Below are 12,700 nucleotides of genomic sequence, written 5' to 3'. Positions count from 1 at the left end.
GGATGTGGGGGCAATGGAGGCAGCACATGAGATTGGCTGAGAGGAGTTTTAGATATCTGGGGATTCAGTGTGGTCATCGATTTGTGACAACCACCGGTTTGTCGAGGGGGGGGGGGGGGGGGGGGGGGGCTGGATGGGGGCTTTAAGAGATGGCAGCAGGCAGGGATTGAGAGATTTGGGGACCTATTCATCCAGGAGGGCTTTCCGACCGTGGGGGCAGGAGAGGAGGAATTTGAGTTGCCGGGCGGGAATGGGTTTCGTTACCTTCAGGTGCGGGACTTTGTATGGAGGCAGGTTCCAAGCTTTCCTCGCCTGTTTTCTGTTTTTTGTTCTTGTAGGTGTTTTGCATGTGTCGGCCCGCGCGGTTGTTTAAGAAATGTTAATGTGTTAAACTGTGAAAATTACAAATGTTTCAATAAAATATTTTCGGGGAAAAAATCCCCCCCCCATATTCAACCAATGTGAGTCCAAGTCTAAAATCTTCCCCAACACCCGCCTCATAAAATCCACGGCATCCCAATTCAGGGCATAAACGTTTACCAAAACCACCGGCACCCCTCCAAATTCCTCTAACCATCACATAACCCCCCCCCCCCCCCCCCCCCCCCCCCCCAGTTAGGCCACAATGACCCCCCATCGAACGCAACCCTCTTATTGACCAATACCGCCACTCCCCTCATCGTTATATCCTGCCCCAAATGAAACACCTGTCCCACCCATCCCTTTCTCAGCCTCATCTGATCCTCCAGTTTATAATAATCTTTACTGTCACAAGTAGGCTTACATTAACACTGCAATGACGTTACTGTGAAAAGCCCCTAGTCGCCACATTCCAGAGCCTGTTCAGGTACACGGAAGGAGAATTCAGAATGTCCAAATTACCTAACAGCAGTCTTTTGGGACTTGTGGGAGAAAACCGGAGCAGCCGGAGGAAACCCACGCAGGCACAGGGAGAACGTGCAGACTCCGCACAGACAGTGATCCAAGCCGGGAATCGAACCTGGGACCCTGGTGCTGTGAAGCAACAGTGCTAACCACTATGCTACCATGCACATTACATAAGAACTAGGAGCAGGAATAGGGCATCTGGCCCTTCAAGCCTGCTCCGCCATTCAATGATATCATGGCTGATCTTTTGTGGACTCAGCTCCACTTTCCTGCCCGAACACCATAACCTTTTATTCCTTTATCCTTCAAAAAACTATCTATTTTTATCTTGAAAACATTTAATGAAGGAGCCTCAACTGCTTCACTGGGCAGTGATTTCCATAGATTCACAACCCTTTGGGTGAAGAAGTTCCTCCTAAGCTCAGTCCTAAATCTACTTCCACTTAATTTGAGGCTATGCCCCCCCTAGTTCTGCTTTCACCCGCATGTTTTAATATTTTATTATTCAAATAATCCCTTTTGCTGTTATTCCTACCAAAATGGATAATCTCACATTAGTCAACATTATATTCCATCTGCCAGACCCTAGCCCATTCACTTGGACTATTCCAATCCCTCTGCAGACTTCCAGTATCCTCTTCACATTTTGCTTCACCACTCATCTTAGTGTCGTCTGCAAATTTGGACACATTGCACTTGGTCCCCAACTCCAAATCATCTATGTAAATTGTGAGCAATTATGGGCCCAATACTGATGCCTGAGGGACACCACTAGCTACTGATTGCCAACCAGAGAAACACCCATTGATCCCCACTCTTTGCTTTCTATTAATTAACCAATTCTCTATCCATGCTACTACTTTACCCTTAACGCCATGCATCTTTATCTTATGCAGCAACCTTTTGCATGGCACCTTGTCAAAAGCTTTCTTGAAATCCAGATATACCACATCCATTGGCTCCCCGTTGTCCACCGCACTGGTAATGTCCTCGGAAAATTCCACTAAATTAGTTAGGCACGACCTGGCCTTTATGAACCCATCCAGATGCCTCGCTATTTCTTCCTTGATGATAGATTCCAGCATCTTCCCTACTACCAAAGTTAAGCTAACTGACCTCTCATTGCCCGCTTTCTGCCTACCTCCTTTTTTAAACAGTGGTGTCACGTTTGCTAATTTCCAATCTGCCGGGACCACCCCAGCGTCTGGTGAATTTTGGTAAATTATCACTGGTGCATTTGCAATTTCCCTAGCCATCTCTTTTAGTACTCTGGGATGCATTCCATCAGGGCCAGGAGACTTGTCTACCTTTAGCCCCATTAGCTTGCCCATCACTACCTCCTTAGTGATAACAATCGTCTCAAGGTCCTCACCTGTCATAGCCTCATTTCTATCAGTCACTTGCATGTTATTTGTGTCTTCCACTGTGAAGACCGACCCAAAAAACCTGTTCAGTTCCTCAGCCATTTCCTCATCTCCCATTATTAAATCTCCCTTCTCATCCTCCAAAGGACCAATATTTACCTTAGCTACTCTTTTTTTGTTTTATGTATTTGGAGAAACTTTTACTATCTTTTTGTATTCTGAGCAAGTTTACTCTCATAATCTATCTTGCTCTTTATAGCTTTTTTAGTAGCTTTCTGTTGCCCCCTAAAGATCTCCCACTAATCTTTGCCATTTTGTATGCTTTTTCCTTCAGTTTGATACTCGCCCTTATTTCCTCAGATATCTACGGTCGATTTTTCCTCTTTCTACCGTCATTACTTTTTGTTGGTATAAACTTTTGCTGAGCATTGTGAAAAAGGTTCTCCACTGTTCCTCAACTGTTTCACCATAAAGTCTTTGCTCCCAGTCTACCTTAGCCAGCTCTTCTCTCATCCCGTCGTAATCTCCTTTCTTTAAGCACAAAACACTAGTGTTTGAATTTACCTTCTCACCCTCCATCTGTATTTTAAATTTCACCATATTGTGATCGCTCCTTCCGAGAGGATCCCTAACTATGAGATCATTAATCAATCCTGTCCCATTACACAGGACCAGATCTAGGACCTCTTGTTCCCTCGTAGGTTCCATTACATACTGTTCTAGGAAACAATCGTGGATACATTCTATAAACTCCACAAGGCTGCTGTACCATTTCTACATACATCAGTTATTTCTTTGTTTATTGCCCGCTCCACCATAATGTTACTATTTGGTGGCCTATAGACTATTCCTATCAGTGACCTTTTCACCTTACTATTCCTGATTTCCACCCAAATGGATTCAACCTTATCCTCCATAGCACCAACGTCATCCCTCACTACTGCCCAGATGTCGTCCTTAAATAACAGAGCTACACCACCTCCCTTACATCCACTCTGTCCTTCCGAATAGTTTGATACCCTTGGATATTTAACTCCCAGTCGTGACGATCCTTTAACCATGTTTCAGTAATGGCCACTAAATCATGGTTATTCACGATGATTTGCGCCATCAACTCATTTACCTTATTCCAAATACTACGAGCATTCAGGTAAAGTACCCTTATGTTGGCTTTTATACCTCCGTTTTGAATTTTAACACCTCTATCAGTAACCTCTCCTATGTTATTTTTCCTTTTAACTTTTCTCCTAATTTTCCTTTTTGTTGAACCCATATCTTCATGTAACAACCTGCCGCGTCACTTACCATTTATGTTTTTACTTCCCATTTTATTCCTTTTAGTATTACTGGGCCTATTCACTGAGCTCTCCTCAGTCACTGTACCCTGTACTGTGAACCTTTTTGATTTTTGACTGTGGCTTCTCTGCCTTACACTTTCCCCCTTACTGCCTTTTGTTTCTGTCCCCGTTTTATTTCCCTCCGTCTTCCTGCATTGGTTCACATCTCCCTGCCACATTAGTTTAAACCCTCCCCAACAGCTCTAGCAAACCACCCCCACCCCCCACCCCAGGACACTCGTTCCAGTCCTGCCCGGGTGCAGACCGTCCGGTTTCTACTGGTCCCACCTCCCCCAGAACCGGTTCCAATGCTCCAGGAATTTGAATCACTCCCTCTTGCACCATCTCTCGAGCCACGCATTTGTCCTATCTATCCTGACATTCCTACTCTGACTAACCCATGGCACTGGTAGCAATCCTGAGATTACTACGTTCAGGTGCATCTCACCTTCACCTTCGGACTCCTCAAATGCGTGAACACACATGACCGTTTGACCGGCCCATTCAACCCCCTCCTATTCCACGTGACCATCCTAGTCGGTGGCTCCCCCAAACCCCTTTTTGAGCCAACCGCGGTCCGCGTCACGCACCCCTACAGGTCTGCCCTCAGATGTTCACTGCCATCGATCCCTTCCCAATTGCGGCACACCAATCACACCCTTTTGAGAAGCCCTTCCCCTCCCCCACACCCTCAAACAAAATACCAACCCTCCCTCCCCCACACAATCTTTCTGGCAACCCCCCACTTCATTCCCTTTAGCTAGCCTGCCAAGCAAGCATGGTGGCCCCCACCCAAGGCCTCAAACTTCTCCTCTTCCTTCCAGCTTTCTCTCCTCCCCCTCCCGACCATCCAGACCGCCAACTCACCAAGAGTAACAAAAGGCACACTCATCATCACTGCTCCTCCGCCATGATCTGCCCCGAATTCCCACCCCCAGACACATTAAAAAGCACACAAAACTCCTCCAAAGTTCCTCACACACTTCCCAGTCCATTGTCCCTCATAAAGTCCGCCGCCGCCTCTGGCATATCAACATAAAGCTCCTGGGCCGGATTCTCCCCTACCCTGGTATATTTTACGCCGGCGGGACCCGCCGAAAACGGGCGGCCACTCGGCCCATTGTGGGAGAATTGCTGGGGGGGCGCGATACCCAACCCCGCCGAAAAACCACCGCCGGAGAATCCGGCGTCGGGGCGGCGGGGTTGGATTCACGCCGCCCCCCGGCGATTCTCCGGCCCGGCGGGGATCGGAGAATCCCGCCCCCTGTTTCTGGAAAGTCACCCACAGGGGGGCCAGGTATAATACTCCAAACTTCACCCCCTTCTCAAAGTGAGCAGCCTTTATCCGGTTGATCCAGGCCCTCCCCTTTGCCACTCCACACCCATGTCCTGGTAGACCTCTCTTCCCAGGTATACTTCTGGGTCTGCCTCACCCATCGTAGGATCTTTTCTTTTTCCAAAAAACGATCCAGCTGCACCACCATCGCCCTCGGCGCTTCTCCTACCTGTGGTCTCTTCCTCAGCATTCTGTGCGCTCGGGCCACCTCGAGAGGCCGATCAAAGGCCCCCTTCCCTATCAACTTCTCCAGCATTCTCGCCACATACCCAGAGTCCTCCGCACCTTCAATGCCTTCAGGCATTCCAACAATGTTCTTATTTTGCTTCCTGGAGCAATTCTCCAGATACTCCACCTTCTCCCTCGGCCTCTTCTGGCTTTCCTGCATTGCCGCCTACGAGGCCATCTGCTCCTCATGTTCCCACACCGCCCCCTCCACTTTCTGAATTGCCCGGCCCTGGGACTCCAGCCTCTGCTCAACTCGCTGAATCCCAGGCCTCAACGGCCCTACCACCTTGGCCAGGTCTTCCAAGGCCTCTTTCTTCTGCTTCTGGAACTTGTTATTCAAGAACTTCATCAGCTGCTCTGTTGACCACTGAGCGGGCAGCACGCTCCCCTTCCCCGCCGCCATCTTTTCCTGTGGCGCACCACAAAACCTCACCTGCTCCAACTGTTCTTTCTTTCTTGTGGCGCTCCTTTTTCCACCGATCCATGCACCAGCCACACCAGAGGAGTATTACCTTCTCCGGGCACTTGTGCACCTTATTGCCCTCAAATACTGCACCCTTCGGGTGGGAAAGGACTGAAAAAATCCACCTTGAGTAGGAGCCACCAAATGTGCGACCATTCACTCCATGGTTGCCACCGGAAGTCCGGATTTTCCATTTCTAATATCACTATTCTTTTGCAGACAAAACGCAGATCAACATCTGGACACAGGACCAGAGGTGACAGTGAACATGAATTTGCCAGGAAGCACAGTGCAGGAACAGCAGAGGTACTGCTTTATATACCTCATAGAATTTTAATTTGTGCTTTGTGATATTCTTTCCTTTCCCACCTTCCAAATTCTCCTTGTCCCTTCCTCTTCCATTCATTTTGTTCAGAGAACCTCACCTGCCTCAGTTGCTAATCCAGTTGCTCATCTTTTCTAATCCTGCCCAGTTTGCATATAGCCCTTTTCTCTTCTACTGACTGAGCCTACCCAGACATTTTCAGTAACTTGTTCGCCAAGATTGGCCTTAATGCAGAAAACCTAGCATTTATAATCTCCAGTGCTTCTTCATTCTTCTCTTATTCATTCGCCCAATAACAAGTGCCACCTGCCCATTTCTCATTCATTCTTACAATCCTTTGTATCTGTAATCTTAATTCCCCTCAGAAACTAATCATCGCCTTTCTATAAATCTAACTGTGACCCCCCTCCAGCGATTAATCATTACCCGTCAATAGCTGTCATCTTAACTTGCTGTAAACTAATTTTTGTCCAACTGTAAATCTAATCTTAACCCACAGTAGATGAATCACTTTTTAAATTTACCTGTGTCACGAATGTATCCAGAAGTATTTATCTTTGAATTTATTACTTCTAGCCTTCCTTTTCCTCCTCACTGAATGCCTTGTGCCTGCACAAAGCTCTGAGATTTCATCTATTTTCACTTCCATGCAATAAGAGGCTTGAGTTCTAAATCCTGAATAATGCAATTTGACAGTTATTTTCTGTGCTTTTCCTCTGCTTGTTTTCCCCAATTTGTAATGCCTAATCTCGGTCTTCCCCACTATTTTTATCGCCTGTTCCATAATCGCAATGCATCAACTCTGTAGACTTGTAGTCCTTTATTTTGATTGTGAGCTTCATGATATTTGGACTGAGGTGTGTAAAAATACACTCCATTTCGATTGTGAGATGTGAGAGGAATGTCCTCAGTATGGACTGAGCTGGGTGGGAATGTCCTCTGTTTGGACTGAGCTGGGTGGGAATGTCCTCCGTTTGGACTGAGCTGCGTGAGAGTGTCCTCTGTTTGGACTGAGATAGGAGAGAACATCCTCCATTTGGACTGAGCTGGGCGAGAATGCCCTCCGTTTGGACTGAGCTGGGTGAGAATGTCCTCCGTTTGGACTGAGCTGGGTGAGAGTGTCCTCCGTTTGGACTGAGATAGGAGAGAACATCCTCCATTTGGACTGAGCTGGGCGAGAATGCCCTCCGTTTGGATTTAGCTGGTGAGAATGTCCTCCGTTTGGACTGAGCTGGGTGAGAGTGTCCTCCGTTTGGACTGAGCTGGGTGAGAGTGTCCTCCGTTTGGACTGAGCTGGGTGGGAATGTCCTCCGTTTGGACTGAGCTGCGTGAGAGTGTCCTCTGTTTGGACTGAGATAGGAGAGAACATCCTCCATTTGGACTGAGCTGGGCGAGAATGCCCTCCGTTTGGACTGAGCCAGGTGAGAGTGTCCTCCGTTTGACTTGAGCTGTATGAGAATATCCTCCGTTTGGATTGAGCCGTGTGAGAATGTCCTCCATTTGGACTGAGCCAGTTGAGTGTGTCCTCCGTTTGGATTGAGCTGGGTGAGAATGTCCTCCGTTTGGACTGAGCTGTGTGAGAATGCCCTCCATTTGGATTGAGCTGTGTGAGAATGTCCTCCGTTTGGACTGAGCTGTGTGAGAATGCCCTCCGTTTGGACTGAGCTGTGTGAGAATGTCCTCCGTTTGGATTGAGCTGGGTGAGAATGTCCTCTGTTTGGATTTAGCCGGTGAGAATGTCCTCCGTTTGGACTGAGCTGGGTGAGAATGTCCTCTATTTGGATTGAACCGGGTGAGAATGTCCTCCATTTGGACTGAGCTGTGTGAGAATGTCCTCCGTTTGTATTGAGCCGGTGAGAATGCCCTCCATTTGGATTGAGCTGGGTGAGAATGTCCTCCGTTTGGACTGAGCTGTGTGAGAATGCCCTCCATTTGGATTGAGCTGGGTGAGAGTGTCCTCCGTTTGGACTGAGCTGTGTGAGAATGTCCTCCGTTTGGATTGAGCTGGGTGAGAATGTCCTCTGTTTGGATTTAGCCGGTGAGAATGTCCTCCGTTTGGACTGAGCTGGGTGAGAATGTCCTCTATTTGGATTGAACCGGGTGAGAATGTCCTCCATTTGGACTGAGCTGTGTGAGAATGTCCTCCGTTTGTATTGAGCCGGTGAGAATGCCCTCCATTTGGATTGAGCTGGGTGAGAATGTCCTCCGTTTGGACTGAGCTGTGTGAGAATGCCCTCCATTTGGATTGAGCTGGGTGAGAGTGTCCTCCGTTTGGACTGAGCTGTGTGAGAATGTCCTCCGTTTGGATTGAGCTGGGTGAGAATGTCCTCCGTTTGGACTGAGCTGCGTGAGAATGTCCTCCGTTTGTATTGAGCCGGGTGAGAATGTCCTCCATTTGGACTGAGCTGTGTGAGAATGTCCTCCGTTTGTATTGAGCTGGGTAAGAATGCTCTCCGTTTGGGTTGAGCCATTGTCATGTGAGAGTACCGTTAAGAAATGGGTGTTTATAAATGAGGGTGTATAAATGTCTGTGGTGAGAGTACCTTTAAGAAATGGGTGTTTACCACTGCAATGATTGAGCTGGGTGAGAATGTCCTCCGTTTGGACTGAGCTGTGTGAGAATGTCCTCCGTTTGGATTGAGCTGGGTGAGAATGTCCTCTGTTTGGATTTAGCCGGTGAGAATGTCCTCCGTTTGGACTGAGCTGGGTGAGAATGTCCTCTATTTGGATTGAACCGGGTGAGAATGTCCTCCATTTGGACTGAGCTGTGTGAGAATGTCCTCCGTTTGTATTGAGCCGGTGAGAATGCCCTCCATTTGGATTGAGCTGGGTGAGAATGTCCTCCGTTTGTATTGAGCCGGGTGAGAATGTCCTCCGTTTGGACTGAGCTGGGTGAGAATGTCCTCCGTTTGTATTGAGCCGGGTGAGAATGTCCTCCATTTGGACTGAGCTGTGTGAGAATGTCCTCCGTTTGTATTGAGCTGGGTAAGAATGCTCTCCGTTTGGGTTGAGCCATTGTCATGTGAGAGTACCGTTAAGAAATGGTTGTTTATAAATGGGGGTGTATAAATGTCTGTGGTGAGAGTACCTTTAAGAAATGGGTGTTTACCACTGCAATGATGTCAAAGAGTGGGTGGAGCTGGGCTGTCTGTCAGCTTTTTACTTTCATTGTTGAGCAGGCGGCAGGGTCTGTTTTAGTTTTGTTTTCAGAGCTGGATAGCTGCAGTCACAGCCAGAATGTGTATGAATATCTCTCTGTAATCTAAGGACTGTAAATCGATCCTGGTGATTTAAACTCATAACAGTAGTGACTTTAACCTGATGTGTTTCTGTTTAAAGGTTTGTTAAGTCTTCTGGGTGTTAAAAGGACAGCTTTCAGATTACTTAGGTTTTGTATTCTTTGCGGGATGTATTTGAGTACCCAATTCTTTTTTTTCAATTAAGGGGCAGTTTAGCATGGCCAATTCACCTACTCCGCACACCTTTTTTGGTTGTAGGGGTGAGAATGTGCAAACTCTACATGGTCAGTGACCCAGGGCCGGGATCGAACCCGGGTCATCAGTGCTGTGAGGCAGCAGTGCTAAAGCAACGTGAAAATTGTTGTGGTGAACTAACACAACTTTTAATTTATTTTAAATGTTTTGCTTTTTTTGCACTCAGATTGAACCTGAATTGTTTGAACAGTAGTAGTGAAGTGCATCTGTATCCTTTGCAATTGGACACAGCAGCCCCTTTAGAATTTAAATCATCTGCAGTGAAGTAAGTCCAGTTTTATTTTCATGCATACCAACTTTTGTTATGACAGAAGCAGCTAAGATTTTTTTTATTTGTTGTATTTTCATCTTCCCCTGCCTCTCCTGGAGGTGTTTGTTATTTCTTTGCAGTGACAATTTTACACGTGCTAATCAGTATTTCATTCTATTTCCCATTCTTCACATCCAAATAATCTTACCAATTCTCTTTTTCCATGGCACTGGTAATCTGGCAAGGACACTGCAGCTGAACCTAATCCTGCCCTCTGCTGGTGACAATTGGAAACAGCAATGCCGATTTTCTTGTGCCCAACCCAGGGGCATTGAGGCCAACTGTGTCGATGGTGGCTGAAATCAACATGGCCTCGGGAATGGAAGCTGGAGCCTTCCTTGTCTGTGTGCCTCGGGCACTCACTAAATAACCCAGGACAGTTTGGGATCCCCAAACAAAGTGTTCCATTGCAAAGTAAAATAAATCACATCTAATACTTTAAAGATGGAAAGGGAAAAAATAAACTCACCAAGTGAAAAGAACAGTCAAAAGTTCTTATGGTCTCTCAAAAATGATAAACAAAAGAAATCTGGTCTATCCAGCCTGTCTCACATCTGTGATGTCTTATTCATCACAATACAGACATTACGAATACAGACATTGGGCAGCATGGTAGCACAGTGGGTAGTTCTGTTGCTTCACAGCTCCAGGTTCCCAGGCTCGGTTCCCGACTTGGGTCACTGTCTATGTGGAGTCTGCACATTCTCGTGTCTGCGTGGGTTTCCTCCAGGTGCTCCGGTTTCCTCCCACAAGTCCTGAAAGACGTGCTGTTAGGTGAATTGGACATTCTGAATTCTCCCTCTGTGTACCCGAACAGGCGCCACAGTGTGGCGACTAGGGGCTTTTCACAGTAACTTCATTGCAGTGTTAATGTAAGCCTATTTGTGACAATAAAGACTATTATTAAAAAAATTACCCAGCCTGTCTGGGGCTGCGCAATCCCCTGAGAGAGACCAATACATAAACAGATTAAAAACAAAGGCCAATTAGAAAACAAAACTGGAAAATTCATTTCTGACCCCTATTAGCTGTTTAAAACTAGTTCAAGAGATCTTGTTGGCCCTGATTCATATTACAGGATTCCTGTGCAAGGTGATCTCTCTCCTTTTGAGCATGACAGTCAGCCAAGTTAGTGTCTTCCAACCATATTCTCCCCTTTTCAATTGGGGATATGCATGGATTTAATCTTTTAATTTGCTATTTGGCATCTTTAAAGTTTGAGTGCTAATTCTTTGTCATGGCCATTTCCATTCAGATCCTGCTTTGTTTGCTGGTGTTTGTACAAGTGTCTGATGTTGATTATTTGAAATATCCAGTTTGAACTGTAGCGCTATTCCCTTGAGTTTCTGCTTTTTGTTCTGGATATGACCATCTGGCTACTGAGGCAGAGCCGAATGAAACTTTGGTGCTGTGTGCACCGGTGGTGTCTCAGTATAACTCTTCACTTACGATCAACAGGATTGGGTCCAATATGAGACCAGCAAAGACCTAGGGCTTGTTTTAAATTGTATCTGCTGGAATTCATTTTCGATTTAGATTCGACTGATATGGTGAGAACTGGATTCGATTTCTTGAAGTATAAATGATTATGTAAGGTGGGGGCAGCACGGTGGCGCAGTGGGTTAGCACAGCAGTCTCACGGCGCCGAGGTCCCAGGTTCGATCCCGGCTCTGGGTCACTGTCCATGTGGAGTTTGCACATTCTCTCCGTGTTTGCGTGGGTTTCGCCCCCACAACCCAAAGATGTGCAGGGTAGGTGGATTGGACATGCTAAATTGCCCCTTAATTCGAAGTTCTTAAAAGGTAACATCTATCTACCAATTTACTTCTGCGTATTATTTATTTGGCGAGTAACGCACAAGCCATGGCTGACACTATAGCTAAATGTTCTTCTTCCATTCATTCCAGTGGGCAGACACCAAAAATTAATTCCACGGTGAAGTTTTCCAGTTACCAGGTGAGGAAAAAGAATGTAAGATATCTGTTGATGGATAAAAGGCATTCATAAGTTTGTAACATTCAGAAAGAACAGGGAGCAATAACAGCAAAATTGTACAAGCAGGACTGGAATAATTTAACAGTACATATACCAGTCAAAGCCTTTGTCCTGCTGTGCTGGCTCAGTCAGCTTCCCCATTGAGAAGCTGAGCTGTAATTACTGGGAAAGGTTCCTGGTCTCGGATGAGTTTGTGAATCTTGGTATTGATGGCTGTAGGGCTCCTGACTGTTGGCATTAGTTTACCTGGCTTAGGAAGGGAAAATCATCTAGTACACCAGCTCGAACATGTTGTCGAGCCTTGCGATCTGGAATTGTGGGCAGAACCTGGTACAGCTGGATGCCTAGTGCAGTAGAATAGTCTGTTACGAAGTTGCTGTTAAAATCATTATTGACCACTTGGGTGATTGGTGTTAAAGGAACTATAAGGGATATATGACGAGGACAGCTTGAATAGAATAGATTTGTATTTATTCCCTTGCGTACAGAAGATTAGAGATTAATCTTAGTGAGGCGTTTAAAGAGAATACAGGATTTTTGGTGTAGCTGGGAAATAACTATTTCCTCTGGTGCTGTTGTCGAGAACAAGGAAGCCATAAAATTAAAATAGGAGCAAGGCTGCTCCTAGGTGATGTCAATAAGCACTTACCACACACATGGTAAGGGGAGTCTGCAACTCTCTCTCTGCCAAAAATGCTTTTGAGGCTGGGGATCAGTTGAAAATGTAAAAACTGATTGATAGATTTTTGTGAGGTAACTATTGTGGTGATATGCATCACTGTACATACACAAGGGGTTAGTGTAAATACACTACAACTAAGTAAACACTAGAGGGAGCACCGGAGATGTCACGACATGCAGACATACAGCTAATGAACACACAGAATAGGACACAACCAATGGGCAGTCAAGACACCCAGAGATGACACTATCACAAGGGGGCATTACACAACCCGTATA

General features: G+C 46.3%; 1 protein-coding gene across 8 annotated transcripts in view; it reads left to right on the top strand.

Annotated features, from left to right (window-relative positions):
- The window catches only part of lrch1 (leucine-rich repeats and calponin homology (CH) domain containing 1), a 247,196-nt gene that overhangs the window by 172,008 nt on the left and 62,488 nt on the right, over nt 1-12,700 (top strand). For 6 of the 8 annotated variants that reach the window (XR_011948723.1, XR_011948722.1, XR_011948725.1 and 3 more), the window contains exons 11-13: nt 5,836-5,922; nt 9,602-9,700; nt 11,653-11,701. Coding sequence is in view for 3 of the 8 variants with exons in the window: in XM_072514278.1 (XP_072370379.1) it covers nt 5,836-5,922; nt 9,602-9,700; nt 11,653-11,701 (235 nt within the window). In the remaining 5 variants the exon portion in view is untranslated. The remainder of the gene's footprint in view (nt 1-5,835; nt 5,923-9,601; nt 9,701-11,652; nt 11,702-12,700) is intronic. The other 2 variants (XR_011948726.1, XR_011948724.1) reach the window with 1 other exon arrangement.

This window comes from Scyliorhinus torazame, chromosome 8, assembly GCF_047496885.1.
Source record: "Scyliorhinus torazame isolate Kashiwa2021f chromosome 8, sScyTor2.1, whole genome shotgun sequence".
In the NCBI taxonomy this organism is placed as follows: domain Eukaryota; kingdom Metazoa; phylum Chordata; class Chondrichthyes; order Carcharhiniformes; family Scyliorhinidae; genus Scyliorhinus; species Scyliorhinus torazame.
This window is presented reverse-complemented; position numbering and strand designations above follow the sequence as displayed.